The sequence below is a fragment of the Ovis canadensis genome, chromosome 4 (assembly GCF_042477335.2).
Source record: "Ovis canadensis isolate MfBH-ARS-UI-01 breed Bighorn chromosome 4, ARS-UI_OviCan_v2, whole genome shotgun sequence".
Lineage (NCBI taxonomy): Eukaryota > Metazoa > Chordata > Mammalia > Artiodactyla > Bovidae > Ovis > Ovis canadensis.
The window spans coordinates 70,447,130-70,464,955 of record NC_091248.1 but is presented as its reverse complement, the minus strand read 5'-3'; the positions used below and the strand labels follow the sequence as shown (position 1 = coordinate 70,464,955).

The window sequence follows — 17,826 nt, the reverse complement described above, 5'->3', positions numbered from 1 at the left end:
ACAGTGACAGCCTATTTTTCTGGGCTCCAAAATCACTGCAGGTGGTGACAGCAGCCATGAAATTAAAAGACACTTGTTCCTTGGAAGAAAAGCTATGACCAACCTATGAAGCATATTAAAAAGCAGAGACATTACTTTGCCAATAAAGGCATGTCTAGTCAAAGCTATGGTTTTTCCAGTAGTCATGTATGGATGTGAGAGTTGGACTATAAAGAAAGCTGAGTGCCGAAGAATTGATGATTTTGAATTGTGGTGTAGAAGACTCTTAAAAGTCCCTTGGACAGCAAGGATATCCAACCAGTCCATCCTAAAGGAAATCAGTCCTGAATGTTTATTGGAAGGACTGATGCTGAAGCTGAAACTCCAGTACTGTGGCCACCTGATGCGAAGAACTGGCTCATTTGAAAAGACCCTGATAAGATTGAAGGAGGGAGGAGAAGGGGACAACAGAGGATGAGATTGTTTGATGGCATCACTGACTCAATGGATGTGAGTTTGAGTGAACTCCGGGAGTTGGTGATGGACAGGCAGGCCTGGTGTCCTGCAGTCCATAGGGCTGTGAAGAGTCAGACATGACTTGAGTGACTGAACTGAAGACAAATTAGGGTTTCAGTTCAGTTGCTCAGTTGTGTCCGACTCTTTGCAGCCCCATGAATTGCAGCACACCAGGTCTCCCTGTCCATCACCAACTCCTGGAGTTCACTCAAATTCATGTCCAATGAGTCAGTGATGCCATCAAACAATCTCTTCCTCTGTTGTCCCCTTCTCCTCCTGCCCCCAATCCCTCCAAGCATCAGTCTTTTCCAATGAGTCAACTCTTCGCATGAGGTGGCCAAAGTACTGGAGTTTCAGCTTTAGCATAATTCCTACCAAAGAACACCCAGGACTGATCTCCTTTAGAATGAACTGGTTGGATCTCCTTGCCGTCCAAGGGACTCTCAAGAGTCTTCTCCAACACCACAGTTCAAAAGCATCAATTCTTCGGCGCTCAGATTTCTTCACAGTCCAACTCTCACAAACCTAATTACTTTTCTCCCTTGGTAACATCTGGATGTCCTTCACTAAAATGCTAGCTATTGTAGCATGGTGGTTTGTTGGGTAGTATGTAATTTGTGTATGTGTGTGAGTGCTCAGTCTCATCTGACTCTTTGCAACCACAGGCCACCACTAATAATCTTGGGGAGCTTTGTGTTCAGTGGATCATGGATTTGAATTTTTATTGTAAACTGTTATGGACGTTCTGGTTTTGAGGAAGAATAAAATTATCATGATACCAACATTCTTTGAATAAACATCATGCTTTTTTGGACTGGTAATTTAGAGGAATGTTTTTCACCTTTAAGTATGTTATTTGCTCAGTTGTGTGCAACTCTTTGCGATCCTTGGACTGTAGTTACCAGGCTCCTTTGTCCATAGAATTCTCCAGGCAAGAATACTAGAATGTGTTGCCATTCCCCTCTCCAGGGGTCTTCCCAACCCACGGATCAAACTGGATCTCCTGCACTGCAGGCTGAGTCTTAACCATCTGAGTTATTTGCTAATAATTTCCAACACCAAGGACCCATCTTGTCTACATTTCTCTTATGCAGTATGTAAACTCTTGAAGAGGAATACCATTGCAGCCCTGTGATCAGAAAAGTGTGGGAAAATGGAGCAAAAGCTCAGTTCTATTTTTTTCTTGCCTTTTACAATCAGAATTTTAGTTTGCACTCTTCTAGAGGGATGAACAACATATCCCTCTTATCTACAATATGTTTGTGATTTGCTAAACAGTTTTTGTCTTGTCTTACAACTTTTTTTTTAACCTTTTCAATTTTTATGAAGCAAATTAATGGAGTTAAGCAGGGGCAAAGGTATAGGAGCAGTAGGCAATCATTCCTAGATACTGATATTAACTCCATGTAGAATGCTTGACATCGTCATTAGATCATGTTCCATGAAATTAGGGGCCTGTGAACATACCACGCCCTGCTATTTCCCCAGCATATTGTACATGGCAGAATTCAAATGTTTCTTCCATGAATAAAGAATTCCTTTACATCGTGAGAAAACCATCTGCTGCCCTAAAATAACTGATATACTTAGGTAATTTATCTTGGATGTAATTTTTAAGGAAAGTAGGATATGATATAGTTGACAAATAATGAACAAGAATTTATGTTGTTGGTTGTCCTTGCTCGTTGGTAAACAGTATGACAATAGGGAGGTCACTTTAGTTCTCTGAATCTCAGTGAATTAATTTATGAAATTAAGGGACTGGACTAGATGAAACCAGCTAGAAAATTCTAAGTCATTTAAGTTTCAAATTGCTCCCTAATTCTGAAATCACTTAGTGAGATTAGGTCAAGACCACAAAACTTTCAATTTGTAAATAACAGACAATGAATATTAGAAAATTTAAAATTTTTAATAAATGTGCTTTGTTCACAAAATGTGAAAAAATACAACAAACACAAACATACATTTTCAGGTAAGCCACCTCCCACCACTTGGCAACTACCATATAAACCACTTGATCTAGTCATAATCCTGAAGAAACCAAGCAAATGATCATTTGTTTTTGAAACATCAAATTGTTTTGGAGAATACTGTCGTGAATGTGACAGGAGGCCCTTTAACTTTATATCCAAATGAAATCATTTTCAAGAGTACCCATACAGTATTAGAAGGCTCTATGGACTTCTCTTGTCATTATGTAGAGAATCTGGCTCCAAGCCACAGGAATGCTTACACTTTAACATTTATATGTTAAATTGGCTTTGGTGGATATTAATACATATTAGTTTAAATTCTGCGCCAACCTAATTTTGAAGATGAATTTACAGTAACAAATGAGATTTATATATCCAAATGAACTTATACTAAATCAGAGTATAGGTTTTTATAAAGAGATATTTCTTTAGAGTACTATTTAAAATACACCATGCACACTTTGGAGCATAAGCAGAATCAACATCTGTAAACAATCAGAAGATTTTATAGCACCAACATTTTAGCTGTAACACAAAGGCTAAATCCAAGGTCAAATACTTATACCAGTCTCTCAAAAGTACGGTTTTACTTTCAAAGCACTTTTGTTTCATATGTTGTTTTCTTTGCCCTTAAGATGGCATTTAGCCCAATCACAGAAAATGACTGTATGCTAAAGGGGGTACTACCAACACACATTTCTATGTTACCCTGAACACAGTACTTTTTTTTTTTCCCCTCCTTCTTTTGGGTGAGCTACAAGATTTGACCTGTAGTACTTAACTGGAAAGAAAGTCCTATTTTTTCTTTATAATTAAGTAATCTTAGTTATTGAAAGTAAATGCAAAACTTCAAGTTACTCCTGGCACATTTGAGCAACCAATATTTATTGCATTTACTCAACTGACTTTTAGGTTAATTACAATCTTGTTACTTTCATTAATTTAGAATTTGAAATTTAATTTGAAATACTGGGTACACATACTCAGCCATTTATATCTTACAGGGTAAATTTTGTATTTCTAAATAAAGTTTGACATTCAAAGTCAACTACAGCAATTCACAATAAGCACAAAAACACTTTTACCAGAGTAAAGAAGTGCAGTTTATGAATTTAGGATCAACTACTGAAAATGCAAGTTTCCTTTAAAAACACACACACATAACATTAACCATGAAATCTGAAACTGTGATATTTCAGTGCAAAAACCTCAGTATGAGGTAATTTTAATGTAATAACCACTTGAAAAAAAAAATCCACACAGTGGCACTCTTAAAAATGATAGTTTACATGACAATTGCTGGCTGACAAGACAATGTGGACTAAATATTCTTAGCCATTTAAACATTTAAACTGATCTTGTCTTGTTGGACATATATTTCTCCTTAATCATTTGCTTCTGATTCAGAAACACAGAAAGGCATTTATCAATGCGGAAAGGGAAAATTCCCACAGCCAACTAATGTTTATATATTCAAAGACAAATTTCTGCTAGGGCTTTAGATAGAAACTAGAATACCAAAAGGTCAAAACCATTTTATGAGATTACCAGCAGAGGGTTAATTTAAAATTTTCTATATAGTTTCCAGACTTGTAGTGCAGCACCTCCTTAACGGAAAGGTGAGGACCCTATTAAGGTTGGTCTAGGTAGAACATAAGCTCTCTTACAAGTGCAAACCCTTTCACAAAGGTGAGTTAGGTCAGTATCGAGTATTATATTGTTCCTTGCTTAAATAGAAAATTTTGTAATGAAACCAAAATTTAAAAAAGTAAAAGTGAATTCTCACAGTTAAATATACTTACCACCAATGCCCAAATCAACAAGAAGGATATGGAAACTCTATTTTGGCAATGGTGTTCACTGTACTGTGCTAATCAAATTAGAATACATACATTAGGGGAAATAGATCCCCAATGTCTGATGTTGCCAAATGAGCAAGAAAGAAAAAGAATCATCATCAATTCCAAAAGGTCTAGGGAATGCTGAATCATCAAAGCCAAAATGGCTTTCTATAACAGGTAACAATTTAGTTAGAAAAAAAGAATAAGATAAGTGCATCACAAAACTACTAAACCAATCTATCTCTGTCACATTTAACTTGTGAGTCATCAAAGTGCAATCTACAGCTTTCTACATACATATTTTAGTTTCTCATTGCAATGGTTTAAGTCAACACTGAGAGGATGAAAATAAAAATACATAGCAAATTATGCTTCATTTTTCACAATAGCACTAAAGAGAAAAAGGTACCTTTCTATAATATCTTAGTGCTAAATGCTAAGTAACAGTGGTTTCTGCTAGGACAGGAGTCACTCTGCATGAAACATTAAGCTTTCTCTATAAGAATAAATTTTAAAATCCAGAAGTAGAAAAAAATAGCAAACTCTGTAAACCTTTGCATTTCTTCTATGCAAACCAGGTTTTAAGTACTGAGTTCATGTTAGTATTTCTGATTAGTGTAAGCAATTAAGTTTAGGAATCTGGACTGAAAGGGTCTTTTGCTTTTATATTAACTTAAAAGTAATATGGGGTCTTCTAGCTCATAGAAAGGAATAGAGCTGGCTTGACTTTCTCCAGAATCTGAGTCATATGGAGCATCAGGGAGCTCTGTGAAACCATATGCTAGTTGTTCATCTTCTATATCTGATCGAACGTAGCAGGAAGGGTTAGAATATTCCTCATCTTCTATACTGTTGAAATCTTGAGGAATATATAACATCCCTGGGTAGTTCCTACTAACCAAGTCACTTGTGGTTTTTAGGGAGGTTTTTCTAAATGCCATCAGATGCATATGTGAAAATTTTGAATACTTGAAACGTTTAAAGCCCAGGGACTCTATAGCAATCTTCCAGCTTTTCATCATCATAGCATGACGGTTCTGATGGGAGGAATCAGGTGTGATGATAAGCAATAAACCATTTAACACTAACAGTTCATGGGCTTTCTTGCAGCAAATCCATCGCTGGTAAGGTGATGGAAAATAAGAAAGAAGAAGAGAAAAAACAACCACATGGAAAAGTTCTCCAGGAAGAGAATCAATAGGGTTTTTCAGCTGCTTCAAAAAGGCATCTATAGCATCTTGCGCAAGCTGGAGTGGTTGCTGAAGCTGCAAGTTCAAGAAGTCACATTTATATACACTCTGCAAAAAGAAAAAAACAAGGCATATTGATAATTTTAAGATTACTTGCATCGAACTACACAAATTTTAAACCAAACTATTTCACAGCATTTCTATATAATTCAAGCTTTAAGTATGTACCTTTCATGTCTAAATTATTCCACTTACACAGTTATTCAACCAAAACTTTTATTCAGAAAAATCTCAGAGAAATTAAGCCTAGAGAATTTCTAGTCATCATTTAAAACAATGTATTTCTGAGAAACAGTTAAAAATACTTTTAAAATATATATATTTTTAAAATATTAAGGCTTTTTTGAAATTTAACTTGGGTAAGAACTTACAGGGATGATTTATTGCTATACTTAGCCATACTTATATTCACTTAAACATTTATAGTTACCTAAAACAGGCTAGTATAAAAATAACTTTAAACAAAAAATACTATGAAATGAAGATGAACCAAAGAAGTCAGAGGACAATGAAAGTGGATTTATAAATTCATAAAAAAGCAAAATACCAAATCTTTTTAAAGTCATGTAAAGCATCTTTTCAATCCTTAACTTTAACCATCTCAAAAGTAGTTTTAATAATATATCTATTGAAATAAACTACACATTAAATTTAACTGAGTCAAGTGACCGTGAAGTACACTACAAGAAACAGCACTGCATCATTTGCTGAATATTAAAATTGTATGAAAATAATCCAGAATAAGAATGCAGTTTTAAAATTAGATAAAAGTAGCTATCCTTTTAGTTAATTATAGTTAACTATCAAAGTTAATTATCAAAGATATGAGCTAATACCTTAGTCCCTTGTTAGTGTATAGACAAGCTGGTCACATTAGCATCTGGACTATCTATCAAGAAAAGCAATACATAAAGTTCTATTATATGGAAGAAGATTGTTTTTCTTCTTTTGTTTCTTTTGGAGGGGAGACTGGGATAGCTTTATTGAAGTATAATTGACGTACAACCTGAAGTAATAACCAACACATTTAAAGTGTATGTTTTTAATAAGTTTTAATGTTTATACACTTTTGAAACCACTACTGTAATCAAATTAAGAACAGATCCAACACTCTCTAAAGTTTTCTTGTGCCCCTTACATAGCCCTTCCTTTTATCCTCCCTGTTCTTTCCTGTCACTAGGCAATCACTGATGTGATTTCTATCACTATAGATCAAGTGTATATTTTCTAGAATTTAACATAAGTGGAATAGTATAGAATAATGTACTCTTATTTTGCCTGGCTTCCTTCATACAGCACAATTATTTTGAGATTCATTCTTTTTTTTTCATGTATTGATAATTTATTCCTTTTTAATAGCTGAGGTATGATACTATATAAAAGATATACCACGGTTTGTTTTTCCATATACCTTTCATAGATAACTTAGTTGTTTCTAATTTTTGGCAGTAACAACTAGAGCTGCTATGAGCATTCCTGTCTTTGAACAGACATGTTTCAATTGTCCTGGCAAATATCGAGGAAAGTAGTGGCTGGATCATATAGCATGTGCATGTTTAACATTTAAAGAAACTCCAGAACTATTTTCAAAAGTGCTTACACTGAATTTTACATTTCTACCAGAAGTTTATGGGAGTTCCAGTTTCTCCACCTCCTCCTCAACACTTGGAATGGCCAGCCTTTTAAATTTTAATCATAGTCATAGGTGTGTAGTAGTATACTGAGGTTTGATTTTGGCTCTTCCTAATGAGTAGTGATGTTTACCTGGGTATCTACTTTGGTGAAGTATCTGTTCAACTTTTTGCGTGCTGAAAAATAACTAGATTGTTAAAAACCTATTTTCTTGTTGAATTTTGAGAGTTCTTTATTATAGATTCAAGTTCTTAATCAGATATATTGTTTGAAAATATTTCTCTCAGATTATGTCTCTTCATTCTCTTAATGATGTCTTTTTTTAAATTGTAGTATTGTTGATTTACAATATTTTATTATTAATAGTTTCAGGTGTTTAGCATAGTGATTCAGTATTTTTATAGATTATATATCCCATTAAAAGTTATTACAAAATAATAGTTATATTCCAGAGTGTTGTACAATATAGTCTTGTTGCTTATCAACTTTATATATAGTAGTTTATACTTCTTCATCATATACTCCTATCTTGCCCTTGTTCCCTTCCCTCTTCCCCACTGGTAACCACAAGTTTGTTTTCTGTATCTGTGAGTTTGTCTCTGCTTTACTATATACATTCATTTATCTTTTAGATTCTATATATAAGTGATAACATATAATATTTGTCTTTCTCTGTCCACTGCTTCACTTAATCTGATAATTTCTAGGTCTATCCATGTTGCTACAAATGGCATTATTTTATTCTTTGTTATGGCTAAGAAATATTCCCATTGTGCATATATATCACATCTTCTTTATCCATTCATCTTGTTGATGAACACTTAGGTTGCTTCCATATCTTTGCAATTGTAAATAATACTGTTATGAACATTGGGGTGCATGTATGTTTTCTAATTGGAGTTTTCTCCAAACACATGCCCAAGAGTGGGACTGCAGGATCATATGGTAATTCTAGTATTAGTTTTTTAAGGAACCTCCAACAGAGAGTAGGTGGGTTCCCTTTCTTTCACACCCTCTCCAGCATTTATTTCTTGTAGACTTTTTAATAATGGCCATTCTGACTGGTGGGAGGTGATACCTCACTGTAGTTTTGATTTGCATTTCTCTAACAATTAGTGATACTGAGCATCTTTTCATGTGCTTGTTGGCCATCAGTATGTCTTCTTTGGAACAATGTCTTTTTAGGTCTTCTGCTCATTTTCTGATTGGGTTTTTAAAAATATATGTAAAGTTGCATGAACTGTTGTGTATTTTAGAAATTAATCCCTTATCAGTAGAATCGTTTCCATACATTTTCTCCCAGTCCGTAGGTTCTCTTTGGTTTCACTTATGGTTTCCTTTGCTGTGCAGAAGCTTTTAAACTTAATTAGCTCCCATTTGTTTACTTTTGTTTCTATTTCCATTATTCTAGGAGACAGATTAAAAAAATATTGTTGTGATTTATGTCAGAGAGTGTTCTGCCTATGTTTTTCTCTAGGAGTTTTATAATATCTGGTCTTATATTTAGGTCTTTAATCCATGTTGAGTAGATTTTGTATAGATGTTAAAGAGATTGAGCATTTTTTTGAACATTAAACCAGTCTTACACTCCTGGAATATATCAAACTTTGCCATAATATATTATCCTTTTTGAAATATTGTTGGGTTCAATATGCTAAAATTTTGTGGAGAACTTTTGTGTTTATGTTCATGGTGGATATGACCTATAGGTTTTTGTTGTTTTGTAATGTCCCTGGTTTTGTTATTGGGGTAACTCAGCAGTGGCCACAGGACTGGAAAAGGTCAGTTTTCATTCCACTCCCAAAGAAAGGCAATGCCAAAGAATGCTCAAACTACTGCACAATTGCACTCATCTCACACACTAGTAAAGTAATGCTCAAAATTCTCCAAGCCAGGCTTCAGCAATATGTGAACCGTGAACTCCCTGATGTTCAATCTGGTTTTAGAAAAGGCAGAGGAACCAGAGATCAAATTGCCAACATCCGCTGGATCATGGAAAAAGCAAGAGAGTTCCAGAAAAACATCTATTTCTGCTTTATTGACTATGCCAAAGCCTTTGACTGTGTGGATCACAATAAACTGTGGAAAATTCTCAAAGAGATGGGAATACCAGATCACCTGACCTGCTTCTTGAGAATCTGTATGCAGGTCAGGAAGCAACAGTTAGAACTAGACATGGAACAACAGACTGGTTCCAAATAGGAAAAGGAGTGCGTCAAGGCTGTATATTGTCACCCTGCTTATTTAACTTCTATGCAGAGTACATCATGAGAAATGCTGGGCTGGAAGAAGCACAGGAATCAAGATTGCCAGGAGAAATATCAGTAACCTCAGATATGCAGATGACACCACCCTTATGGCAGAAAGTGAAGAGGAACTAAAAAACCTCTTGATGAAAGTCAAAGAGGAGTGAAAAAGTTGGCTTAAAGCTCAACATTCAGAAAACATCATGGCATCTGGTCCCATCACTTCATGGGAAATAGATGGGGAAACAGTGGAAACAGTGCCAGACTTTATTTTTCTGGGCTCCAAAATCACTGCAGATGGTGACTGCAGCCATGAAATTAAAAGACGCTTACTCCTTGGAAGGAAAGTTATGACCAACCTAGATAGCATATTCAAAAGCACAGACATTACTTTGCCAACAAAGGTCTGTCTAGTCAAGGCTATGGTTTTTCCAGTGGTCATGTATGGATGTGAGAGTTGGACTGTGAAGAAAGCTGAGTGCCGAAGAACTGATGCTTTTGAACTGTGGTGTTGGAGAGGACTCTTGAGAGTCCCTTGGACTGCAAGGAGATCCAACCAGTTCATTCTAAAGGAGATCAGGCCTGGTGTTTCTTTGGAAGGAATGATGCTAAAGATGAAACTCCAGTACTTTGGCTACCTCATGCGAAGAGTTGACTCATTGGAAAAGACTCTGATGCTTGGAGGGATTGGGGGCAGGAGGAAAAGGGAACGACAGAGGATGAGATGGCTAGATGGCATCATGGACTCGATGGACATGAGTGTGAGTGAACTCCGGGAGTTGGTGATGGACAGGGAGGCCTGGCGTGCTGCGATTCATGGGGTCGCAAAGAGTCGGACACGACTGAGAGACTGAACTGAACTGAACTGAATGGCCTCACAGAATACGCTGAGAAGTGAAGTCATTTGAGCCTGGAGTCTTCTTTTTTATGTGGAAGTTTTTAACTGCCAATTAAAATTTATTTAATACATTGTGAGCTATTAAGGTTATCTATTTCTTTATGAGTGAGCTCTGGTAGTATGTGTCTTCCAATGAATTTGTCCATTTAATTTGTGGAATTTATGGTGTATATTTTTTTTTGCAATATTTATTATCCTTTCTTTTAATATTAGTAAAATATGTAGGATGTCACATGTTTCTCTTTATGTCCTAATTGGTATGCTGAGTGATTTAATCAGTTTTATTGTTCTTCTCAAGTAGCATTTGCTTTCAATTTTTTCCCTACTGTATTTCTGAAAGTTTTTCATTTCATTGATTTCTGCTATAATCTTATCTTCTTTCTTGTATTTTGGATTTAGTATGGGCTTGTTTTTTTTTTTTCTAGTTGAAAATTGATGTCATTGCTCTGAGACATTTCTTATTTTATAATAAAGGTGTTTAGTATTATATAATTTCCTTTAAGTACAGTATTACTTTATTTTTAAATTTATTTTTTGGCTGAGCCACATGGCATGTGGGTCAGTTCTCTGACCAGGGATTGAACCTACGCACCCTGGATTGGAATCATGGAGTCTTAACTGCTGGACTGCCAGGGGAGTCTCTCTAAGTACACTTTAGTGATTTTAGAGGCATCCTATGCATACCTATGTTTTTGATAGCTTATATTTTTATTTATCTTCATTCCAAAATATCTAATTTTCTTAGTGAGTTTTTCTTTCACTGATGTTCTAATTATTCCATCAGTTATTGAGAGAAAGTTGATTAAATCTTCAACTATAATTTTATAAATGTCTGTAATTGCTACTTTATCAGTTTTTGGCTTATGTATTTTGAAGCTTTTATTAGATGCATAAATGTTGAAGACTGTTTTGTACTATTGATGAACTGATCTTTTTATCATGATGAAATAAGCACCTTTATTGCTAGTGATATATTTTACTCTAACATCTACTTTGTCTGATTTTAATAGTGCCATTCTAAGTCTTTTGACCATCCTACTTGTGTGGGATGAAGTGCATTTCCTATAGGCAACATGTATTTGAATCCTGTTTTTTTATCCAGTCTGACAATTTCTACCTTTTAATTGGGTGGTTAAGCCATGTCTATTTAATGTGATTATTGGGAAACTTAAGTTTAAAGGTATAATCTTGCTATTTATTTTCTATGTTTCCCATCTGTTCAATGTTTCCTTTCTTCTCTATATGCCATCTTATGGATTAAAGAAATTTCTTTATGATCCTTTTTATCTCCTTTGCTAATTTATTAGCTGTAACTCTTTATTTTACTAGTTGCTTTAGAATTTATAGTCTACATCTTTTACCTATCATAATATCTTACATCTTTTACCTTCACATAATATCTTACCACTTAATATGTAGTATAAAAACCTATTACTATACATATAGTATATTTCCCTTTTTCCTCTCTTGTGCTATTGTTATCATACATTTTTATATAGATTATAAACTCAATTTTACAGTTGACTCTTGAACACACACCCCGAGTTTTCACTGCACAGGTCCAATTAGACACGGGGTCATTTTTAAGAAATATACAGTCAGTTCTCTGTATCTGTGGACAGAGAACCCAGGGAAGACCTGACTCTAAGGGCTTGAGCATCCAGATTTTGACAGCTGTGGTGGTGGTGGGGTGTCCTGGAACCATTCCCCTGGGATGCTCAAGGCCAGCTCTGTTATTAGCTTTTATCAAATTTGGAAGAATTCTGACCATTATTTTATTTCTTTTATTCTCTTCTCCCCCTTTTTGAGGGAACTCCAATTGTGCTTATATCTGGCCACTTGAAATTGACTCACTGTTTGCTGATGGTCTTCCATTAAAAAAAAAATGTCTGTTTACTTTTGGGTAGTTTCAACTGTTATGTCCTCAGTTTAACTTCTGTAATATCTAATGTACTATTAGTCCCATTTAGTACATGTTTCATATCATACACCATAGTATCCATCTTCAGAAGTTATATTTGGCTATTTTTAATTATCTCTCATGGCTCTACTTTTTATACATATAGAATATAGTTATAACATTCCCATTAATGTCCTTGTTTCCTAATTTTAACATCTGTGGCAGTTCACAGTTGCTTTCTGTTAGAAGACTGATCTCATTGTGGGTCCTATTTTCTTGCTTCTTTACTTGGCTGATTACTTTTTTATTGGATGTCATGTATGGTGAATTTTACTTTGCTGTGTACTGGATTACTCTGTACTGCTATAAATATTCTAACTTTGTTCTGGGATGTATTAATAGTTGAATTATCTGGAGACAGTTTGATTTTTTTGGTTCTTGTTTCCAGATTTGTTTCATGGGACTAGAGCAGCCTTCAGTCGAAGGTTAATTATTCTCCACTACTGAGGCAATTATTAATTATTCTCCACTACTGGGCATCCCTTGTAGCTCAGTTGGTAAAGAATCTGCCTGCAATGCAGGAGACCTGGGTTCGATTCCTGGGTCAGGGAAGACCCCCTGGAGAAGGAAATGGCAACCCACTCCAGTATTCTTGCCTGGAGAATCCCATGGACAGGCTACAGTCCATGGGGTTGCAAGAGTCGGACACGACTAAACCACCACCACCACTGAGGTAAGGCAGTTTTGTGTACTCTACCCAAGACACTGTGATTCTTGAGGTTTTCAGTGTGGCTAGGGGGAACAGGTACTGCTTTCCAGCCTGTGTGAGTGCACCAGACGATATAACCCTTAGATCTTTGAAGTGGTACACCCTCCAGGTTCATATAGTTTTCTCACAGAAATGTACCGGTAAGTACTCAGTTGAGTACACAAGAATAATACTTTGCAGACCTCTGGAATTTTCTCTTTGTGGAGCTCTCACATCTTTGGTACTTTGTCCATGAACCCTAGCTGTCTTGATATCCCACGCCTTTCACCTCTGCCTCCATAATTCAGGGTTACCAGGTGTGCTCTGCTTGGGATCCACTGTTTGTGCCACATACTGGAAACTCTCTGAAGGCTACGTGCTGGTAAAACTGTATGCCTCATTTGTTTTTCCATCTCTTGGGGATCACTGTCCTTCATTACCTGATGTACAGTCTCTTGTATATTATTCTGAATATTTTGTCAACATGTTAGTTGCTGCAGGCAGGAGGAAAGAGGATCAGACTGGTCCCTGTCACTGCATCTTGCTTGGAAGTATAAGTCCCTTCCTTTTGTTTTAAAATTAGTTATAGGGTTCTGGGAACTATAAAAGTCTGATTCTACTACTAAACTTATGTTCTTCTGCCTTCCTTAATGGCTTTGCAGTTGAAAATTTATAGCCCTATCTATAAACAATTTAATATTTTAAGAATAATATTTAAGCTTGAGGTTTAGATTAAATGGTTATCATGTCTTAGCAGTCACTGAAGGATATCTCTAATGTGTGTCTTGAGGAAGGAAGGGGAGAGAATCCATGTGCAAATCCACCTGCACTTTAAACTATAACTCTGGGACTTCCTCTGTGGTCCAGTGGCCAAGATTCTGTGCTCCCAAAACAGGGGGCCCAGGGAACTAGATCCCGTGTGCCACAACTAAGACCTGGCATAGCCAAATAAATAAGTAAATATTTAAAAGAAAATAAAATAAGACTATAGCTTCTGATGGCACAGGAATTCTCTGCAAAGTATTTGTCTACCTTTATAAAGCAGAGATAATAGTAAAGGTTTCTAGCATTTTCTTGTCAATGTTAGTCATAAAGATTTTCAAGCTCATTAAAATTAAAGAATAAATTCATTTAAAAGTTGACACTTCAGGCAGGAATTTTTCAATTATAACAGCAAACTTTTCTTTAGCACTTACTATATAACAGGCCCTTTGCTAGGTGCTTTAAGTACTTTTTCTCAAGTAAACGTGACAATCTTATAGGTATGGTCCATTACAAACTTCACTGAACAGATGAGAAAACTGAGGCTCAGACAGTCAAAGTGAGATTGAAAGTAAGATTTCTTTTTCTTATTAAAGTTCTTATGGAGTACTTAATAAGCCAGGCACTCTTCTAGATCCTGGGAGCATAATGGTGGGGATAAAAAAATTCTCTGACCCTAAGAGTTTATACTGTTTATACTGTTACATAGCAATAAAAATTAGTAAAAAATTTTTTGTACCTGGTGCCATATCAAAAGTTAAGACTGTAAAAGTTATGAATTTATGTCACTGAGGGAAATAAATCTAATTTTAAAAGCAGAGGAAACATTCTTTGTAAAGTTAAAGTAGTTTTATCTACTAAGTACAAATTTGGCAGTCTCCAAGACCCTGCTCTTTACTATTCCATATTAGCTGTACATCACAGTACATTTCAGAAAGAGATGCATTTAAAAAATGAAAATAAAAAATCAAAAGCTGAAACATTACACCTATCTGGGAACTTTGCAACCTACTACAATTTCTTGACTCCAATGACAGATGATAAACAAGAAACAAAACAACAAATATGGTATTGGTCAAATAAGTATTAGTTAAAGAAATGCTCAAATTTTCATAGACTATACATTTATTTTTGAATAGAAAGAGCCTCTTATCGACTTGTACATAGGAAATATATTTGCTATTTCAGGAATGTAAAGATAGTGCTTTCCTTAGTATATATAAAATGTTCAAGTCTCAGAACAAAACAAACAGAACTATGCATACCTCTACAGCAGGTACAATGTCTATGCCAACAGTTAGAAATTCTTCAAACTTCAGAAATGGGTTAAAGCAGCTGCCAACGTCAAGTAATCTGATCTTTCCTGAGGTTTGTAGCAACCTAAAAATAGATTATTTTCAGTGTATGCCTTTTATAATATGAAATAAAATATAAGAAAAATTCAAACGTTTGAGAATAAAAAAGATACATAGACTATTGGCTTTTTGGTCTCAGGATCCCTTTACATGTTTAAAAATTACTGAGGGCCTTGAAGAACTCTTTCGTTTATGCAAGTTATATCTACCAATAATACCATGTTTGAAATTAAAACTCAGTGGTTTAAAAACATTAATTCATAATGAAAATCTAAATTAGAAAGGTAATAAAAGTGAGTTATTGTTTTACATTTTTACAAGTCTCTTTAATGTTTGGCTTATTAGAAGACGAATGGATTCTCTTTATCTGCTTTTCATTCAAGCTGTTGTAATATCACATGCCATGAAATTTCTAGAAAACTCAACCCTAGATTCAAGACAGACTGAAAATAGAAAAGGCAAATGATATTTTAGTATTATTATGAAAATAATTTCCTCCCCAAAGAGACCCTGGAAGGCTCTCAGATTCCCAGATCGCATTTTGAAAACTATAGATGAGAGAATCCATTCACAAATTAATTCTCAGTTGCCAATATGATGATGTCAATGACTTAAGGACCAAAGAGAAAAGCTGTTATAGAATAGTATTTTTGGGTGGGATGATTTGGGAGAATGGCATTGAAACATGTATAATATCATATATGAAACGAGTCACCAGTCCAGGTTCAATGCATGATACTGGATGCTTGGGGCTGGTGCATTGAGACAACCCAGAGGGATGACGGGGAGGGAGGAGGGAGGGGGGTTCAGGACGGGGAACATGTGTATACCTGTGGTGGATACATGTTGATGTATGGCAAAACCAATACAATATTGTAAAGTAATTAACCTCCAATTAAAATAAATAAGTTTATATTAAAAAAAATTTAAAAAAGAAAGTGAACAAATATCTAAAAAAAAAATAGAATAGTACTTTTTAAATAATGAAAAAATTTTATTTTGTGCAGGAGCATGCCTCATTCACAAAAGTAGTAGGAAAAAAGAAGGTGATCAAACTATACATGATCATTAAAGTTAGTCAAATGCAGCTAATATGGATCTGAAGAAGTGAAGTGAAGTTAAAGTCGCTCAGTCGTGTCCAACTCTTTGTGACCCCATGGGCAGTCCATGGAATTCTCTAGGCCAGAATACTGGAGTGGATAGCCTTTCCCATCTCTAGGGGATCTTCCCAACCCAGGGATCAAACTCAGGTCTCCCACATTGCAGGCGGCTTTTTTACCAGCTGAGCCACAAGGGATCTACAGAGCAGCAAATAAGGATGAAGGAAAACAGTGGAATTTTGTTGGTCTAGTTTTCAGATGGTAAAGCAATAATAAAAACCTACTTCAGACATGCATTTTCAGTGATATTTAGAAAAATTTTCTGAAAAAATTATGAGTAGATACTGGAAACATAAAGGAAAGAAATACAGTGAAATAACTGAGTAAATAAATGGAATCTTGGGTTCTTTAAAGTCTATAGGGCACAAAAAAATCTGCCCAGCTTCTGTTCCTTATACCTTGGCTAGTATACTGCCATAGGATTCATTAGAGAGGTGTTAAACTATACTAGGTTAAGCTCCTAGAAAAGGCACTATAAGTCAAAATAATATAAAGATTTTTTTTCATAAATGAATGTAATAAATAGGGGTATGTTTTTAATCAAGAGCCTGATGTCCTAACATTTTATAGAAATGACCAGAATTACCATCTGATCATAAATAAACTATACAGGATCAGTCTGGTACAGGACATGGCAGGTTATAGTACTGTAAAAACAGTATGAACATATTAAAATATTTTTATCAATAAAATTTTATTTAAAAACTCATCTAAAGAGGGGGTTATGGGGTATAAAGAAATAAAAGAATTAGCACTCTCAGCAAAAAGAGCTGCTCCTTGGGCTCAAGAGGTAATTTTCTGTACTGCAACAAAATCAAGAAGTCAATTATTGTGTAGTCCAAGTGACTTGTATAACAATCATCTGTAAAGCTGAATTAAATTTAGTGATACTTGAAATATCACAATACCCTAGCTCCGAGGAAGAAGGTGACAAGCGAACTTCTGTGGTATAGGTTGCAAGCTGTCAAATGGGGCAAAAGACTGAGTAGATATAAACCATGGAAATGCCTGGCATATAGTTGACATTTACTGCTGAATTAACAAATATGAATACTCAAATCATAACCAGTTAGACTAAATGAGAACCTGTAACAATATGTAATGCTAAATACATCACTAGATTGCCATTCTAATCTTTACATGGAGCTATGGTTAAGAACAGGAGTTCTGGAATCAGAGACTTAAAACGTGATTCATGTCTCCATATCACACAGTTCTTTATCTGTGCGATATGGAGACAACAATGATAGACAACAATGATAAACTTAAGAGTTGTTTTCAGGATTAATGAAATAATACATTTATAATGTTTGACCTAATATGTGGTACATGGTAAATGCTCAAAAAAGTGGTAGATATAACATCCTGTTATATTATAAAATCCTATGTGGTTTGTCCACTAATGACCTTCCTAAACATAGTAAAAGCAGAATTTGCCTTACACTATTCTGATAGATCTAGTAAACTAGGTAGAAAAAAATTTGTAATAGTTTTTTAAAAGGTGCCTCTTATAAACTTTCTACCTGAATAGAGTACTCTGAATCATTTAAGTTGATTCGACAT

The 17,826-nt window shown here is 35.1% G+C and overlaps 1 protein-coding gene across 2 annotated transcripts in view; it reads right to left on the bottom strand.

Moving 5' to 3' along the window:
• Window positions 1-2,388: 2,388 nt before the first annotated feature.
• SAMTOR (S-adenosylmethionine sensor upstream of mTORC1) overlaps window positions 2,389-17,826 on the bottom strand; it is an 84,601-nt gene continuing 69,163 nt past the window's right edge. For both annotated transcript variants that reach the window (XM_069587988.1, XM_069587989.1), the window contains 2 exons: window positions 15,014-15,128; window positions 2,389-5,610 (listed from right to left, as the gene is read on the bottom strand). In XM_069587988.1, coding sequence (XP_069444089.1) covers window positions 4,981-5,610; window positions 15,014-15,128 — 745 coding nt within the window. In that variant the 3' untranslated portion in view covers window positions 2,389-4,980. The remainder of the gene's footprint in view (window positions 5,611-15,013; window positions 15,129-17,826) is intronic.